The sequence below is a fragment of the Meles meles genome, chromosome 4 (genome assembly GCF_922984935.1).
Source record: "Meles meles chromosome 4, mMelMel3.1 paternal haplotype, whole genome shotgun sequence".
Lineage (NCBI taxonomy): Eukaryota > Metazoa > Chordata > Mammalia > Carnivora > Mustelidae > Meles > Meles meles.
Window position 1 is genome coordinate 38,896,427 of NC_060069.1, and position 18,918 is coordinate 38,915,344.

At 37.7% G+C, this 18,918-nt stretch overlaps 1 protein-coding gene across 3 annotated transcripts in view; it reads right to left on the bottom strand.

Moving 5' to 3' along the window:
* The window catches only part of POLQ (DNA polymerase theta), a 158,364-nt gene that overhangs the window by 62,436 nt on the left and 77,010 nt on the right, over nucleotides 1-18,918 (bottom strand). For all 3 annotated transcript variants that reach the window (XM_046001419.1, XM_046001420.1, XM_046001421.1), the window contains 2 exons: nucleotides 7,274-7,417; nucleotides 6,086-6,282 (listed from right to left, as the gene is read on the bottom strand). In XM_046001419.1, coding sequence (XP_045857375.1) covers nucleotides 6,086-6,282; nucleotides 7,274-7,417 — 341 coding nt within the window. The remainder of the gene's footprint in view (nucleotides 1-6,085; nucleotides 6,283-7,273; nucleotides 7,418-18,918) is intronic.

Below are 18,918 nucleotides of genomic sequence, written 5' to 3' on the forward strand. Positions count from 1 at the left end.
CAGGTCATAGTAAATGCTGTGGTTTAAGGTAGGCCATTTCACACAGGTACCCCATATAACCTTATTGTTGCAAAACTGAAGGACAGTTTGGAAAGCCTCATCAAATTTGCCTTCTCAGCTTCCTCTCATAGGCTTTACAAATGGTAATAAAAACATTAGGTTTATTGACAAGAGAATGGGTGGAGTCAGGGGGAGGTCAAGAGACTTCCCAGCAAGGTGAAAATTTTTAAAAGGTTAAGAAATAAGGTGAATGTGAAGCAAATATTGATAGGAGCAAGGGAAACAGGAAACAGAAAGGAAAGAGTTTCAGGACTCACACCAGCAGGATGGAAATTTTTAGATGTTTGTTAAGAAATGTGATGAATAAAATGGGTATTGATGCATTAAAAAAGATTTTTTTAAAATATTTTATTTATTTATTTGACAGACAGAGATTACAAGTAGGCAGAGCAACAGGCAGAGAGAGAGAGAGAGGGAGAAGCAGGCGCCCTGCTGAGCAGAGAGCCCAATGTGGGGCTTGATCCCAGGACCCTGGGATCATGACCTAAGCCGAAGGCAGAGGCTTAACCCACTGAGCACCCAGGTGACCCTAAAAAAAGATTTTAATAAAGTATCACCAAAGGTTGGGTGGGTCAAAGCAACCCCCATTAAAGGGCCCCAAACAGGAATGCCTGGGTGGCTCAGTGGGTTAAGCCTCTGCCTTCAGCTCAGGTCATGATCTCAGGGTCCTGGGATTGAGCCCCACAGATTAATCGAGTTAAAGACTGATAAAGGGGCTGGGGTCCCTTGACTCAACCCCTCCCTGGGGACTCAGGTGAGCACATGTGCTCTCTTTCTCTCCAAATAAAATCTTCACAAAAAAGAAAAAGAAGTGATATTGCCTTTACCTGAATATTTTATGGTAATGGTATTATGTGTGCCTGGGGAACACTTCCTCAACCTACCCAGTTTTATAAAACCAAAACACATTGATGAAGTCCTAATGGAGGTTATAGTTAGAAATATAAGAGTTGGCAGAATGAAGGAAAAAGTCTGTAGGAGAATTGGTATGTTTGAACAGGCTTTAGATGAAGTGGTTGGGTCTTTACCTGATTGCATTTTAGGGATGGATATTATGTCTAACAGAGGAACACGTCGCATAATTAGTACTGTAAAACACAAAAGGCGGGTTAAGTCCCACTCTTCAAGCAATGTTAAATGCTCTGTGCAAACCAGTAAGTTTGCCTGAGCCCACACAGTGTGGAATGAAGCTTGAGTGTTGGTAGCGACATATTCTTTGTGCAATAGCCCTATCTGGAGACTGGGGCTAATGGCAAGAGCTTGGGCACACCTGCCAACAATGACTACGGGGACTTTAAACAAGAGAATTTCCATTTAAGGGTATTTATGGCCTTCCTATCTGATATTATTAATTGAAGTTATTCTTATGACTAAAGGATATACCATGACCTTGAAACCTGAAATACCTACCCAACAGAGGTAATATCTGAGAAATGCTCTAACAGAGTTGGCAGTGCCCAGTAGAGTTCCATAATAAAATGGAAACAGGTTATACAGGATCATGCTGCCTGGAGAATACAAAGAAGAGATATTCAAGAGCAGGGAGCCTCTTTTCTCTTAGGCTTGACTTTGGCATTGTGTGAGGAGTTACTGCTGGATTCTATTGTCACTGACAGTGCTCTATAAACAGCTCTTGACTGACAAAAAGCTGCTACATTTGTGGATGGCAGTTCCAAAGTGAATGGACAATACCCTGTTTTGGAAAGTCATCATCCTATTCAAAGAAGATAGAAACAGATCATCTTGGTGTACTGAATTGCATGCTATTTTCCTAGCAGTGTTGAAAGAATTGAACAGCTGGGAAAAGGCCCTATATATGGGTTTCCACTGGTTCATGAATAATGCTTGATAGCGTGGCCAAAATGTCAGTCAGGATAACAATGGAGACCTAGCCTGCTAAACGGATGCTCCTACAGAACACAGTCCTATGGAAATTTGAAGGGGTGCATTAAAGTGGGGCACATTAATGCCCTTCACAAGAACTCCCTTCCAGGTTTGGAAGGTGACTAGAATTATCAAGCAGATGTCCCTGCATGCCCCTTTGAGATAGTTGCCTGGGCCTATGAATGAGGGCCCATGAATGAGGGCTGATGAATGAGGGGAATGAGCACAGGGTTTGCTGTAGTAATGCAGAAATGGGCTGAATCTAGACATATTCCTCTTGTACCCTCTGAGGCACAGAAGGCTAAAACAAACTATTCTGTCAACAAGAGAGTCAGAGACTACAGATGGTTATTCCGCAGATTCCTCAGAAGGTAGGCCAGGAATATAGCTGATACTAATGCTAGTACCCTTGGAGAGGTACAAATGGGTTCAGATAGGAACATTGACTCTGGACCATGCTTTGCTTTCCTGAGTGTAGATACAAATGTTATGAGTGCTATAAAAAACCAGAACAGAAGATACTGCACCAGTTTGGATGGTTGACCAACATTTCTTCAGACCAAAGAATACACTTTATAGTCCATAATGCTCAACAAGGGGAAAAGAGATATCCTCGGTATTAGTTTGATAGAGAATTGGAATGGGCAGCTAAAATGGAGATAAAGGCAGCAAGGCTGGCATATAAGTAAGTCTTCATGAGTATATGCTCCCATTCAACATGAACATGAGTGGGGCTAAAGGTGTGTCCCCACTGGATATAGTTCTCTGTTTGGATCTGGGGATGTAAGGATGGGGAAGATGCTAGTATACACTCTTCCTCACATCACCTCAACTTTTTTCCTCTTAGCTGATGCAGGGGTCACAGGACCAGGACTACAAGTATAAGGGATGGAAATGGTGATTCCTAAGTAAGAAACTATAATCATGCCAGATGTGGTGACGGCACATCCTGACCCATCAGGCCCTTCAGAATTATAATACAAAGGTTAAAATCATAGAAGGAAAGGGGTGCCTGGGTGGCTCAGTGGGTTAAAGCCTCTGCCTTCAGCTCAGGTCGTGATCCCGCGGTTCCGGGATCGAGCCCCGCATCGGGCTCTCTGCTCAGCAGGGAGCCTGCTTCCTCCTCTCTCTCTGCCTGCCTCTCTGCCTACTCATCATCTCTCTGCCAAATAAATAAATAAAATCTTTTAAAAAAAAAGCATAGAAGGAAAAATAGTAGCTATGGGTAAAGAAATGAGTAAATAGATTATATAATGAAGAAAATCCAATATTAACACCTCAAAAGAAGCTCTAAGCAAGAGATGATATTGTCTCTCAGCTCAAGTATGTTAGATGCCTGAAAAGGTGAAGCCATATATTGCTGACACCCCTCTTGCTTTTGGAACCTGGTAAGATCAAATGGAAGCCTACAAACCCGAGATACATTTTCATATAATGATGATGGACTGTATAGTTAACAACTGAAATGGGGTTCTAGTAATGTGCCAACTTCTTTTAACTTTTACTACTGTTTTGCTATAATACTCACATTATAACAATCATTTGAAGACCAGGGGTGGACTATGATATTGTGACTTATAAGAAATATATATTTGGTCCTCCTTCTCATTTCTAGCACAGAACTAAAATCCTTGAAATCTGCTAAAATGAGAGCCGCTCCAAAAAAAAAAAAAATAAAATAAAAAGAAGAAGAAGAAAACATGTCTTTTGTTACATTAATTAGGTGGCTTTTGGAATGTCCCTAGGTCACCAAAGAATGGGGATTGTTGCTAGAAGAACCATCCCAGTGATTGGAGGGTGGGAAATTTTGGTCCCACACTCCTAGGATGGGGGAGGAGCTAGTGGCTGCACCAATGGCCAATGATTTAATCAATCATGCCTATGTATGAAGTCTCCATAAAAACCCAAAAAGCAGGGTTTGGAGAGCTTCCAGGTTGGTGAATAAATGGAAACGCAGGGAGAATGGTGTGTTTGGAGAGGGTATAGAAGCTTCATGCCCCTTCTTACATATCTCTCCCTATTTATCTCATCTGGCTATTGATCCAAATCCTTTAATATCTTTTGTAAAAAAACAAAACAAAAAATCAATAATCTAAGGAATAAACTGGTTTCATGAGTTCTGTGAGCCCCTTTAGCAAATTAATTGAATCCAAAGAGAGGGTGGTAGGAAACTTTGATTTATAGCTGGTGAGTCAAAAGCAAAGGTAACAACCTGAATAGGCAGTGTCAGAATTGAGTTCAATTGTAGGATAATCAGCTGGTACCCAGGGAATTGTTGGAGGTGTGGGGACCTCCCCACCACGTTAGAAACTGGTGATCAGAAACCTCTTAGAGAATATCGAATAAGGTAATTTGATGTAAAAGTTCGCACATGTTTCTTATAAATGTGAGATTTTTAAAATTAATAGTTTATCTTCTTGCATCAAAACTGTTATGACTGACAAAACCAATTATGCAATGTTTTAAGTAGTTTATGCAAAAACTGCTATAATAAATCTGAGATGGTATAGCTTTTGTTGTTGTTGTTGTTGTTGTTTTGGTATAATAGTTTTAGTTTTATTTTTTTTTAAGATTTTATTTATTTATTTGACAGACAGAGATCACAAGTAGGCAGAGAGGCAGGCAGAGAGAGAGGAGGAAACAGGCTCCCCACAGAGCAGAGAGCCCGATGCGGGGCTTGATCCCAGGACCCTGGGATCATGACCTGAGCCGAAGGCAGAGGCTTTAACCCATTGAGCTACCCAGGCGCCCCGGTATAATAGTCTTAATGAGAAACTCATATTACCCATATTCTCATTTTGGACTCTAGAACATCAAAAATTTTTTGAGTTTTTTTGTTTAAATTCAACTAATTAACATATACTGTATTATTAGTTTCAGAGATAGAGTTCAGTGATTCATCGGTGTTATATAATACTCAGTGCTCATTACATCACATGTCCTCCTTAATGTCTATCATCCAGTTACCCCATACCACACCCCCCCAGCAATACTCAGTTTGTTTCCTATGATTAAGAGTATCTTACGGTTTGTCTCCCTCTCTGATTTTGTATTGTTTTACTTTTCCCTCTCTTTCTCTATGATCCTCTGTTTTGTTTCTTAAATTACACATGTCAGATCATATGATAACACTTTCTTTGATCAGCTTACTTATATTTAACTTATTTATATCCTCTTGCTCTATCCACATCATTGCAAAGGCAAGATTTTTTTTTTTTTGAGGGCCGAGTAGTATGGAACATCAAAATTAAGTGACAACTTTTTATATTCAGGAAAGGTCAATTTAAAAACTAAACAATTTATCACATGTAAACCAAGTCTAGCCTGAACTACAGAAAAGGACAATATCTTCAGTTTATCTATACTGCCTCTGGAAATCTTTCCCCCAAAAAGCTAAAGAAACTAAGAAACCAAAATTTATTCTATTATTGATTATATTGCTAATAACAACCAAGTAATATCATATATCAATTCAAAATTAATATTCCATGTGCCTCATGTATCCAGTATCAACAGTGGGAAAAATGATACCCTTTGAAAGCTATAAGATTATAAATAAATGTCTTATGAAAATGATTTTACTGTAAAGTGTATGTTACAATAACATAAGTTACCCTTTCCTTAACTCAGAATCATCATTATGAAAAGTCTATCATGCTTTGCTATTATAATAGCAAAGTTCTCAGGGGCTAGTAAGGTAATCTGTCTTATGCCAAATGGTCCTAACTACCATTCTTTTTGATGTCTTAGGTTTACACATTTTTCCTATTTTCTGCCTCTCTTCATTGATATTTGAAACATCCTCCTATCATATATTTGAATCTGACAGTTCTCATTTCATTTCTAATTTACTGAGAGACAGAAAACCAAACATAACCAAAATAAAAAAATTTTTACATCTATGAGGAAAGGTATGAACTTTAGTGCTTCGAATTTGTGGAATCTCTGTTTTTATCTACACAGAGGTAGTTGGTGCATCACATTCTGTTCTCGGTGAATGAGATTACTAGATAAAAGAGTGACTACTCTAAAAAATTTAAGCTTCACTGTTGGAGCTAAATAAATACCAAGTCATTTAAGAATTAACACAATGCATTAAAAAATTTTTTAAGTATGGTAAAAATTAAATAAGACATGAAACCTTAGGATCTTCATAACTTTGTTCCAGGGAGATACCACAAGACAGAAGAAGAATTTTATAGCTCTGGATGAAGTCATAGATGATAACAGAACGTTCTTTATCAGATTCCTCTTGAAAGCAGGATAGAAGGTACCACATTCTCTCTTTCACAGTCAGGCTTGGATCCAGAGAAGGTGGGGCCAAACTGGAACTAATTTCTTTAGAAAACAAACAAAAAGTCTTAAGGCAAACATCACATGCATTCATTTGAAGCAGCAATCTTTAATGAAAAGACTGAAAAGCCCAAGGGTCTAACTCCATGGAACCAATAATTCAGCATCACCTTATCCAGGTCACATGGCTACAAAGATGAAGTACTTCATATTCTAAATATTATAGCTTTTGCTATGTAATTAATAATGCTCTATTTAATTAGGTGAAATTTTTAAATATCAAGATTTCTAGGAATAAATTTACATTTCTCAGAATAAGGAGTTAAAAACATAAAAGGTATTTTGAAATGAATTTTAAATGAAATCCTTTTTTAAAAGATTTAGTATGAACATATAACATTAGATTAAAAAAAACAGAAGTTCAAGTATCTATTAACATAACACATTTTCCCTCAAAACAACTGAAAAATATTTCATTTTTCACGGCATTCTTTAAAATGTTTACTTATTAATTTTGCTTCTGTCTAAAACCAATCTACCAGCTAGGTAATGTAACAACTGTAATCAAATCACAAGGGATTTCTAGATCATATCCTCTCAATTTTACAGACATCTACAAAGGCTGTATGATTCAACTACTGTAGATGTTCAACTCATCTCTGTCTCTAGATAAGTTCCAGACCTAGTCAATAACATAAAAAAAAAGTATGGAAAGAAACTGCTATGATCCAATCTTCAAAAGTAAACCCTCAAGGTGTCCAGGAAGTCCCTAAGTCTCCACTGCCTTCAAGAAGAAAAGATATTACTAGTAGCCCATGGGATAAGTAAAGGGGAATAAAGGTAGTACCTAAGACATATATTCTAGTTAATAAATGAACTAATGTACACAATAGTCACTATCCCACCCAAAAAAATTTTTAAGCCTAAAAATAAATTCTAGTTAAGTATCAGGAAGTTATTCTCAACAAACAGGTCATTATCCCGATAGAGGTTATATTAAAATTATATGGTGATTAAGCCAATAGTGACTACTTACCAGGATGCTTTTGTTCCTTCTGTAATGAAAAATAATAAGCATCTCTTCCACCCCAGCATACTGCCAGACCAACAACCAGGATGTCATCACAACCTTTAACAGGAATGCCATCATCTCTAATAGGGGTTTCCTGAGGTGAGCTAACTAAGTAAATCAAAAGTGAAATAGTTTAAAATCTCAAAACAAAACCATTAAACAATGTTAAAAAAACAAAAACAAAAACAAAAAAATGGTGATTGGGGGAGGAGAAAGATAGTGGAGCAATAGGAGACCTAAATTTTATCTGGTCCCAGGAATTCAGATAGATAGTTATCAAACCATACTGAACACCTACAAACTCAATGGAGATTGAAGAATAGCAGCAGTTCACTGAACAGGAAAGCGACCACTTTCTGGAGAGTAGGATATGCAGACAAGTGAATCCGAGGCAATATTTGGGAAGATCAACCATAGGGAGGGAGCCTCTTTCAGCTTGCTACTAGCAAGTGATACAGCAGTGGAGCACAAAATCAGAACTTTCAGAAGTCTGCTCTGCTGAGGGACATCGCTCCAGTGGCTAAGCGGAGGGTCAACCTCACTGGGACAGTGTGGTCTCAGGACCCTTGGGGTCACAAAAAGACCAGGGGTGACTGAGTGTGGCAGATCTCCCAAGTATCAGAGCAGGGAAGTCGGCTGCAAAAACGGAGCTGAGGAGTAGGCTCTTAGCTTGGGGTTGTCATAAACTGTGATCTGCGACTCAGTTGGGGCACTACTCTTCAAGCAGGGACCCAACAAGTGGCAGATCCGGAGAGACTCCCTTTCCTCCCCAGGGAGGAGCAGCACCAGAGAACACTACAGGATTCTGCTGGGTTTGGAAACTCCAAAAGGGGTCGTGTGTCAGAGAGCCAGAGATAGAAACACTCAGTCAAAGGCTGGGTGAGCATAGAGTGCAGCCAGAGATCAGGGAGAAAGAAGTGATTGACTGCTTTTCTCTGAGGACTGACTGAAGAGTGGGGTCCTGAGTTCTCAGCTCCTCCCGGGCCAGAGACTGAAAGGCTGCCATTTTCATTCTCACCTTCCAAAGCCATATGGAAAACATTCATGGAACAAAAGCTACCAAGAGTGAATACAAGCAGATTACTTAGACTGGCCCCTGTCAAAGGCTGTGCAATTCCATCTGCCTCAGGCAAAGACATTTGAGAACCACTGCAACAGGCCCATCCCCCAGAAGATCAGCAAGAACATTCAGCCAAGACCAAGTTAATCAATCAATGAGAACCACAAAACTCTGGCACTAGGGAAATAGAGCACATAGAATTCAAATTTTTTTTCCCACAATTCTTTAGTCTTTCAAAGTTAATGTTTTTAATTTTCATTATTTTTTCTTTTTTGATTTTTAAAAAATTTTTCTTCTTTCCTTTTTCAACTTACCTTATTTTCAGCTTATCTTATTATCTTTTTATCTAAATAATTCCTTTTCTAAAATACTTTTTGTCATTTTTATAGTCATATTCTATCCCTTCATTGTATTTAACTTTATTTTTTGTGTATATATATAAGCTTTTCTTTCTTTAAAGTTTTGGGATACAGTTTCTTCTAAGAGACCAAAATAGACCCTAAATCTAGCATATGACTTTGTTCTACTCTCCCACCTAATCACATTTTCTCCTTTTTTAAAAAATTTTTTCATTCTTTTTTCAACCATCTTATCAATTCCTTTTATAAAATCTTTTTAAATTTTCATCTTTATAGTCATATTCTATCCCTTCTTCGTATTTACCCTTATTTTTGTATATATATGTTTTTCTTTTTTTTTTAAGATTTTATTTATTTATTTGACAGAGAGAGAGAGATCACAAGCAGGCAGAGAGGCAGGCAGAGAGAGAGGGGGAAGCAGGCTCCCTGCTGAGCAGAGAGCTAATGTGGGGCTCGATCCCAGGACCCTGAGATCATGACCTGAGCCAAAGGCAGAGGCTTAACCCACTGAGCCACCCAGGCACCCCTATATATGTTTTTCTTTAAAATTTTAGGAGGCAGTTTCTTCTAACAGACCAAAATACACTCAAAATCTAGTGTGTGGCTCTGTTCTATTCACTAGCCTGATCTCTTTCTTTCTTTTTTATCCTTCTTTTTCTCTCTGGTTTTGGGTGTCTAATGATTTGTTTAGTGTATATTTTCCTGGAGTCCTTGTTACCCTTTTAGCATTTTGTTCTCTCATTCATCAATTCTTCTCTGGACAAAAGGACAAAACAGAATAACTAGCCTAAAAAAAAAAAAGTACAAGAGGCAGTACCAACTGCCAGGGATTATGGACATTAGTAAAACATCAGAACTAGAGTTAATAATGATTATTATATAGGTACTAGATGGGCTTGAAAAAAAGCAAAGGAGGTACTAGAGAATCCTTTTCGGAAAAATAAAAAAACTAAAATCTAACCAAGTCAAAATCAAAAAGGCTATTAATGAGGTGCAATCAAATATGGAGGCTGTAACTACTAGGATAAATCAGGTAGAAGAGAGAATTAGTGATATGGAAGAACAAATGATGGAGAATAAAGAAGCTGAGAAAAAGAGAGTAAACAATTACTGGATCATGAGGGGAGAATTCAAGACTTAGTGATGCTATAAGACAAAACAATATTAGAATAATTGGGATCCCAGAAGAAGAAGCAGAGAAGGGGGCAAAAGGTATATTAGAGCAAATTATAGCAGAGAATTGCCCTAATTTGGGGAAAGAAACAGGCATCAAAATCCAGGAGGCACAGGAACCCCTCTCAAAATCAATAAAAATAGGTGAATACCCAAATATCTAATGTTAATGTTAAGTCTCAGAGACAAAAGAAAATCCTGAAAGCAGCTCAGGACAAGAAGTCTGTAACCTACAATGGTAGAAACATTAGATTGCCAGCAAACCTATCCACAGAGACCTGGCAGGCCAGAACAGATTGGCATGATATATTCAAAGCACTAAATGAGAAAAATATGCAGCCAAGAATACTATATTCAGCTAGGCTGTCATTGAAAATAGGAGAGACAAAAACTTCCAGAAAAAACAAACAAACAAAAAAGAACTTGAGAACACCAAACCAGCCCTACAGAAAATACTGAAAGGGGTCTTCTAAACAAAGAGAGAGCCTGAAAGTAACAGAGACCAGAAAGGAAAGGACAATATAGAGTAATAGTCACCTTATAGACAATACAGTGGCACTAAATTCATATCTTTCAAGAGCTACCCTGAATGTAAATGGGCTAAATGCCCTAATCTAAAGACACAGGATATCAGATTGGATTAAAATAAACAAACAAAAAAAACCAAGGCCCATCATTATGCTATCTGCCAGAGACTCCTTTTAGACTGAAAGACACCTCCAGATTGAAAGTGAAGGGGTGGAAAACCATTTACCATGCTAACGGACATGAAAAGAGAGCTGTGGTGGCAGTCCCTGTATAGACAGATTTTAAACCAAAGACTATAATAAGAGATGAGGAAGGATACTATATCATACTTAAAGGGTCTTTCCAATATAACAATCTAACAACTTTAAATATTTATGCCCCTAACATGGGAGCAGCCAATTATACAAGCTAATAAACAACAAAATCAAAGAAACACATTGACAATAATACAATAATAATAAGGGACTTTAACACCATCCTCACTGAAATGGACAGATCATCTAAGCATAAGATTAACAAGGAAGTAAAGTCTTTAAGTGACACACTGGACCAGATGGACTTCACAGATATATTCAGAACATTCCATCCCAATGCACCAGAATACACATTCTTCTCTAGTGCACATGGAACATTCTCCAGAATAGATCACATCCTAGGTTACAAATCAGGTCTCAATCAGTACCAAAAGATTAGGTATTCCATATTCTATGCAGGTATTCCCTGCATATTTCTGGAGCTCACTGCTTTGAAGCTAGAACTCAATCACATAGGAAAGTTGGAAAGAACCAAATACATGGAAGCTAGAGAGCATCCTACTAAAGAATGAATGGGTCAACCAGGAAGTTAAAGAAGAATTTTTAAAATTCATGGAAAAAAGTGAAAATGACAACACAACTGTTCAAAATCTTTGGGATGCGGCAAAGGCAGTCCTAAGGGAAAATATACAGCAATACAAGCCTTTCTCAAGAAATAAGAACAACCTATGCTACACCTACAGGATCTGGAGAAAGCACAGCAAATAAAGCCTAAACCCAGCAGGAGAAGAGAAATAATGAAGATCAGAGCAGAAATCAGTGAAATAGAAACCAAAAAAATAGTAGAACGGATCAATGGAAGTAGGAGCTTGTTCCTTCAAAGAATTAATAAGATTGATAAGTCCCAGGCCAGAGTTATCAAAAAGAAAAGAGAAAGGACCCAAATTCATTAAATCATGAATGAAAGAGGAGAGGTCACAACAAACACCAAAGAAATACAAACAATTATAAGAACATATTATGAGCTACTATATGCCAGCAAATTAGACAATCTGGAGGGAATGGATGCATTCCTAGAGACTTATAAACTACCAAAACTGTGAAGCAGGAAGAAATAGAAAACCCAAACAGATCCATAACCAGTAGGGAAATTGAAGCAATAATCAAAAATCTCCCAACAAACAAGAGCCCAGGGCAAGATACCCTCCCAGGGGAACTCTACCAACATTTAAAGAATAATTGATACCTATTATCCTGGAACAGTTCCAAGAAATAGAAATGGAAGGAAAACTTCCAAACCCATTTCATGAGTCTAGCATTACTTTGATCCCCAAAGCAGACAAAGACTCCATCGAAAAGGAAAATTACAGACCAATATCCTTGATAAACATGGATGCACAAATTCTCATCCAAATACTAACCAATAGGATCCAACAGTACGTTAAAATATTATTCACCATGACCAAGTGTAATTTATTCCTGGGCTGCAAGGTTGGTTCAACATCTGCAAATCAATCAATGTGATACAATACATTAATAAAAGAACAAGGACCAAATAATACTCTCAATAGATGCAGAAAAAGTATTTGACAAAGTACAGCATCCTTTCTTGATTAAAACTCTTCAGTGTAGGGATAGAGGGAACATGCCTCAATATCATAAAAGCCATATATGAAAAGCCCACAGTGAGTATCATTCTCAATGGGGAAAAACTGAGAGCTATCCCCCTAAGGTCAGGAACATAGCAGGGATGTCCACTATCACCACTGCTGTTCAGTATAGTATTGGACGTCCTAGCCTCAGCAATCAGACTACAAAAAGAAGTAAAAGGCATATGAACCAGCAAAGAAGAAGTCAAACTATCACTCTTTGCAGATGATATGATACTTTATGTAGATAACCCAAAAGACTACACTCCAAAACTTCTAGGACACATACAGGAATTCAGTAAATTGTCAGGATATAAAAACAAAGTACAGAAATCTGTTGCCTTTCTATAGACTAACAGCAAGACAGAAGAAAGACAAATTAAGGAGTTGATCCCATTTATAATTGTACCGAAAACCATAAGATACATAGGAATAAACCTAACCAAAGAGGCAAAGAATCTATACTCAGAAAACTATAAAGTACTCATGAAATAAATTGAGAAAGACACAAAGAAATGGAAAAACGTTCCATGTGCATAGATTGGAAGAACAAATATTGTAAAAACCTCTATGGTACCTAAAGCAATCTACACATTTAATGCAATTCCTATCAAAATACCATCAATTTTTTTTTCCTAAGAGATGGAACAAATAATCCTAAAATTTATATGGAACCAGAAAAGACCTCAAATAGCCAAAGGAATGTTGAAAAAGAAAGCCAAAATTGGTGGCATCACAATTCCAGAATTCAAGCTCTATTATAAAGTTGTCATCACCAAAACAGTATGGTACTGGCACAAAAACACATATACATCAATGAAACAGAATAGAGAGCCCAGAAATACACCCTCAACTCTATGGTCAACTAATATTTGACAAAGCAGGAAAGAATGTCTAATGGAAAAAAGACAGTCTCTTCAAAAAAGGGTTGGGAAAAGTAGACAGCCACATGCAGAAGAATGAAAATGGACCATTTCCTTACACCACACACAAAAATAGACTCAAAATGGATGAAGGACCTCAATGTGAGACAGGAGTTCATCAAAATCCTTTAGGAGAACAGAGGCAGCAACCTCTTTGACTTCAGCCCCGCAACTTCTTCCTAGAAACATTGCCAAAGGCAAGGGAAGCGAGGGCAAAAATGAACTACTGGGACTTCATCAAGATCAAAAGCTTTTGCAGAGCAAAGGAACAGTCAACAAAACCAAAAGACAACTGACAGAATGGGAGAAGATATTTGCAAATGACATATCAGATAAAGGGCTAGTATCCAAAATCTATAAAGAACTTATCAAACTCAACACCAAAGAACAAATAATCCAATCAAGAAATGGGCAGATGACTTAAAGAGACATTTCTGCAAAGAAGACATCCAGATGGCCAACAGACACATGAAAAAGTGTTCCACATCACTCTGCATCAGGGAAATGCAAATCAAAACCACAATGAGATACCACCTCACAGCAGTCAGAATGGCTAAAATTAACAAGTCAGGAAATGGCAGATGTTGGTGAGGATGTGGAGAAAGGGGAACTCTCCTACATTGCTGGTGGAAATGCAAGTTGGTGCAGCCACTCTGAAAAACAGTATGTAGGTTCCTCAAAAAGTTGAAAATAGAGCTGCCCTATGATCCAGCAATTACACTACTGGGTATTTACCCCAAAGACACAAATGTAGTGATCTGAAGGGGCATGTGCACACCAATGTTTATAGCAGAAATGTCCACAATAGCCAAACTATGGAAAGAGCCTACATGTCCATCAACAGATGAATGGATAAAGAAGATGTGATGTATATATATAATGGAATATTATGCAGCCATCAAAAAATGAAATCTTGCCATTTGCAATGATATGGCTAGAACTAAAGGGTATTACGCTAAGTGATATAAGTCGATTAGGGAAAGACAGTTATCATATGACCATTGATATGTGGAATTTGAGAAACAAGATAGAGGATCATAGGGGAAGGAAGGGAAAAATGAATCAAGATGAAACCAGAGAGGAAGATAAGCCATAAGAGACTCTTCATCTCAGGAAACTAACTGATTACTGTAGTGAAGGGGGTGTGAGGGATGGGAGTGGCTTGGTGATGGGCACTGGAGAGGGTATGTGCTATGGTGAGCACTGTGAAAATTGTAAGACTGGTGAATCACAGACCTGTACCCCTGAAACAAATAATACATTATATATCAAAAAAATAAAATAAAATAAATTTTTAAAAAACAAAACCAATGATAATAATACAAAACTACTTGATTGGCAAAATTTCTAGATCTCTAAAATATGCATTATTTGGATGGTCATTTTTAGGTATGTGTAAGATCTTTCTAGGATTCCCATTTATTAAGATAATTGTCACTATGGAAAATTTAACGAAGATCTCCTAAAATAGATCTATAATAATAAGTAAAATGGTTATTAACTAAATCTTTTTAAAGCTGCATTTTGAATTGCTGTAACTCAAACAGAAATAAAGACCATTTGAACACTACAAGCATCTTCTTAGTGAGGAATCAGGTATGATTTAGAAAGTATTAATCAACACAAAAAGTACATAAAACACGTCATTAACACATATGGTCCATGACCTAAGTGTCCACTGATAGACAAATGAATAAGGAAGATGTGGTACACATATACAATGAAATATGTTGCAAAAACAAAAAAAAAAAAGAGAGAGAGAACTTGCCATATAAGACAACATAGACTTAGAGGATATTATGCTAAATGAAATAATTTAGACTGAGAAAGACAAATACCATATGATTTCACTTCATATGTACAATCTAAAACAAAACACACAAATAGGAGCACCTGGGTGGCTCAGTGGATTAAAGCCTCTGCCTTTGGCTCAGGTCATGATCCCAGGGTCCTGGGATCTAGCCCCACATCGGGCTCTCTGCTCAGCAGGGAGCCTGCTTCCCTTCCTCTCTCTCTGCCTGCCTCTCTGCCTACTTGTGATCTCTATCTGTCAAATAAATAAATAAAATCTTTAAAAAAAAAACCACACACAAATAAACAAAAAGCAGAATCATACTTATAAATACAAAGAATAACTGATGGTTGCTAGAGGGAAGGGAAGGTTAAGGGGTTGGGCAAAATGGGTGAAAAAGAGTGGAAGATACGGGCTTCTGTTTATGTAATGAATAAGTCATGGGAATAAAAGACAGAGCATAAAAAATATAGTCAATGATACTGTAATAGCAATGTATGGGGACAGATGGTATCTATACTCCTGGTAAACACAGTGTAATGTATAAATTTGTCAAATCGCTATGTTGTACACCTGAAATTAATGTATCATTATATGTCAACTATAATCAAGTAAAAAAATTAAAAAACAAAACACATATTCTATAAATTGAAGATCAAATACTCAAACTTTTATGAACAAATTCATGCATAAGTACAGAGATTTAAGAAATCTTATCAAACTTTTGCTTTCCACAGAAGGTTGTCAAGCTGACTACAGCTATTACCAATTATACAAAATCCTTATTGTCATGAAGTAAGACAGGTATATGTATAAACGGCATTATCTAATAAAAGGTTCAAGTCTCTTAAAACCTGGAAGGGCTCTATGAGCTTCGGGGTCAACATTTTGGCACAGAATTCATGAACATCAGTTAGAGGTACAAGTCTACTTTACATAAGTACTGAAATACATAGCTTATATACATTGTTTAAAATATAATGCCTTATTCTCAGATCACAATGCTATGAAACTGGGACTCAATCACAAGGAAAAGTTCAGAAGGAACTCAAACACCTGGAAGCTAAAGACCACCTTGCTTAAGAATGCTTGGATCAACCAGGAGATCAAAGATGAACTTAAACAATTCATGGAAACCAATGAGAATGAAGACACTTCGGTCCAAAACCTATGGGATACAGCAAAGGCAGTTCTAAGGGGGAAATACATAGCCATCCAAGCCTCCCTCAAAAACATTGAAAAATCCAGAATACACCAGCTGTCTCTACACCTTGAAGAACTGGAGAATCAACAACAAATCAAACCAACTCCACATGCAAGAAGGGAAATAATCAAGATTAGAGCAGAGATCAATGAGGTAGAAACGAGAGATACAGTAGAACATATCAAGGAAACTAGAAGCTGGTTTTTTGAAAGAATCAATAAGATCGATAAACCCTTGGCCACACTAATCCAAAAGAAAAGAGAGAAAGGTCAAATTAATAAAATTATGAATGAAAAGGGAGAGATCACAACTAACACCAAGGAAATAGAAACAATCATTAGAAATTATTACCAACAGTTATATGCCAATAAGCTAAGCAACCTAGATGAAATGGATGCATTCCTGGAAAGCTACAAACTCCCAAAATTGAACCAGGAAGAAATTGACAACCTGAATAGACCGATATCTAGTAATGAGATTGAAGCAGTGATCAAAAACCTCCCAAAAAACAAGAGCCCAGGACCTGACGGTTTCCCTGGGGAATTCTACCAAACTTTCAAAGAAGAAATAACCCCAATTCTCCTGAAGCTGTTCCAAAAAATTGAAGCAGAAGGAAAACTTCCAGACTCTTGTTATGAAGCCAGCATTACCCTGATCCCCAAACCAGGCAAAGACCCTACCAAAAAGGAGAATTTCAGACCAATATCACTGATGAATATGGATGCAAAGATTCTCAACAAGATCCTAGCAAACAGGATCCAGCAGCACATTCAAAAGATTATCCACCATGACCAGGTGGGATTCATCCCTGGGTTGCAAGGTTGCTTCAACATTCGCAAATCAATCAATGTGATAGAACAAATCAATAAGAGAAGAGAGAAGAACCACATGGTCCTCTCAATTGATGCAGAAAAAGCATTTGACAAAAACCAGCATCCGTTCCTGATGAAAATGATTCAAAGTATAGGGATAGAGGGAACATTCCTGAAATTCATAAAATCTATCTATGAAATACCCACAGCAAATATCATCCTCAATGGGAAAAAGCTTGCAGCCTTCCCGTTGAGATCAGGAACACGACAAGGATGCCCACTCTCACCACTCTTGTTCAACATAGTATTAGAAGGTCTAGCAACGGCAATCAGACAACAAAGAGAAATCAAAGGTATCCATATTGGCAAGAAAAAAGTAAACTCTCTCTCTTCGCAGATGACATGATTCTTTATATGGAAAGCCCCAAAGACTCCACCCCCAAACTGCTAGAACTCATACAGCAATTCCGTAACGTGGCAGGATACAAAGTCAATGTGCAGAAATCAGTGGCTTTCTTATACACTAACAATGAAAATACAGAAAGGGAAATTAGAGAATCGATTCCATTTACTATCGCACCAAGAACCATAAGATACATGGGCATAAACCTAACCAAAGAGGTCAAGGACCTGTACTCGAGGAACTACAGAACACTCATGAAAGAAATTGAAGAAGACACAAAAAGATGGAAGACTGTTCCATGCTCTTGGATTGGAAGAATAAACATTGTTAAAATGTCTATACTGCCTAGAGCAATCTATACTTTTAATGCCATTCCGAACAAAATTCCACCAGTATTTTTCAAAGAGCTGGAGCAAATAATCCTAAAATTTGTATGGAATCAGAAGAGACCCCGAATTGCTAAGGAAATGTTGAAAAACAAAAACAAAACTGGCGGCATCACGTTGCCCGATTTCAAGCTTTACTACAAAGCTGTGATCACCAAGACAGCGTGGTACGGGCATAAAAACAGACACATAGACCAGTGGAATAGAGTGGAGAGCCCAGATATGGACCCTCAACTCTATGGTGAAATAATCTTTGACAAAACAGGAAAAAATATTCAATGGAAAAAAGACAGTCTCTTCAATAAATGGTGCTGGGAAAACTGGACAGCAATATGTAGAAGAATGAAACTTGACTATTCTCTTACACCGTACACAAAGATAAACTCGAAATGGATAAAAGACCTCAACGTTGAGACAGGAATCTATCAGAATCCTAGAGGAGAACATAGGCAGTAACCTCTTCGATATCAGCCACAGCAACTTCTTTCAAGATATGTCTCCAAAGGCCAAGGAAACAAAAGTGAAAATGAACGTTTGGGACTTCATCAAGATCAAAAGTTCCCGCACAGCAAAGGAAACAGTCAACAAAACAAAAAGGCAACCCACGGAATGGGAGAAGATATTTGCAAATGACAGTACAGACAAAAGGTTGATATCCAGGATCTATAAAGACCTTCTCAAACTCAACACACACAAAACAGATAATCATATCGAAAAATGGGCAGAAGATATGAACAGACACTTCTCCAACGAAGACATACAAATGGCTATCAGACACATGAAAAAATGTTCATCATCACTAGCCATCAGGGAGATTCAAATTAAAACCACATTGAGATACCACCTGACACCAGTTAGAATGGCCAAAATTAGCAAGACAGGAAACAACGTGTGTTGGAGAGGATGTGGAGAAAGGGGAACCCTCTTCCACTGTTGGTGGGATTGCAAGTTAGTGCAGCACTTTGGAGAACAGTGTGGAGACTCCTGAAGAAATTAAGAATAGAGCTTCCCTATGACCCTGCAATTGCACTGCTGGGTATTTACCCCAAAGATACAGATGGAGTGA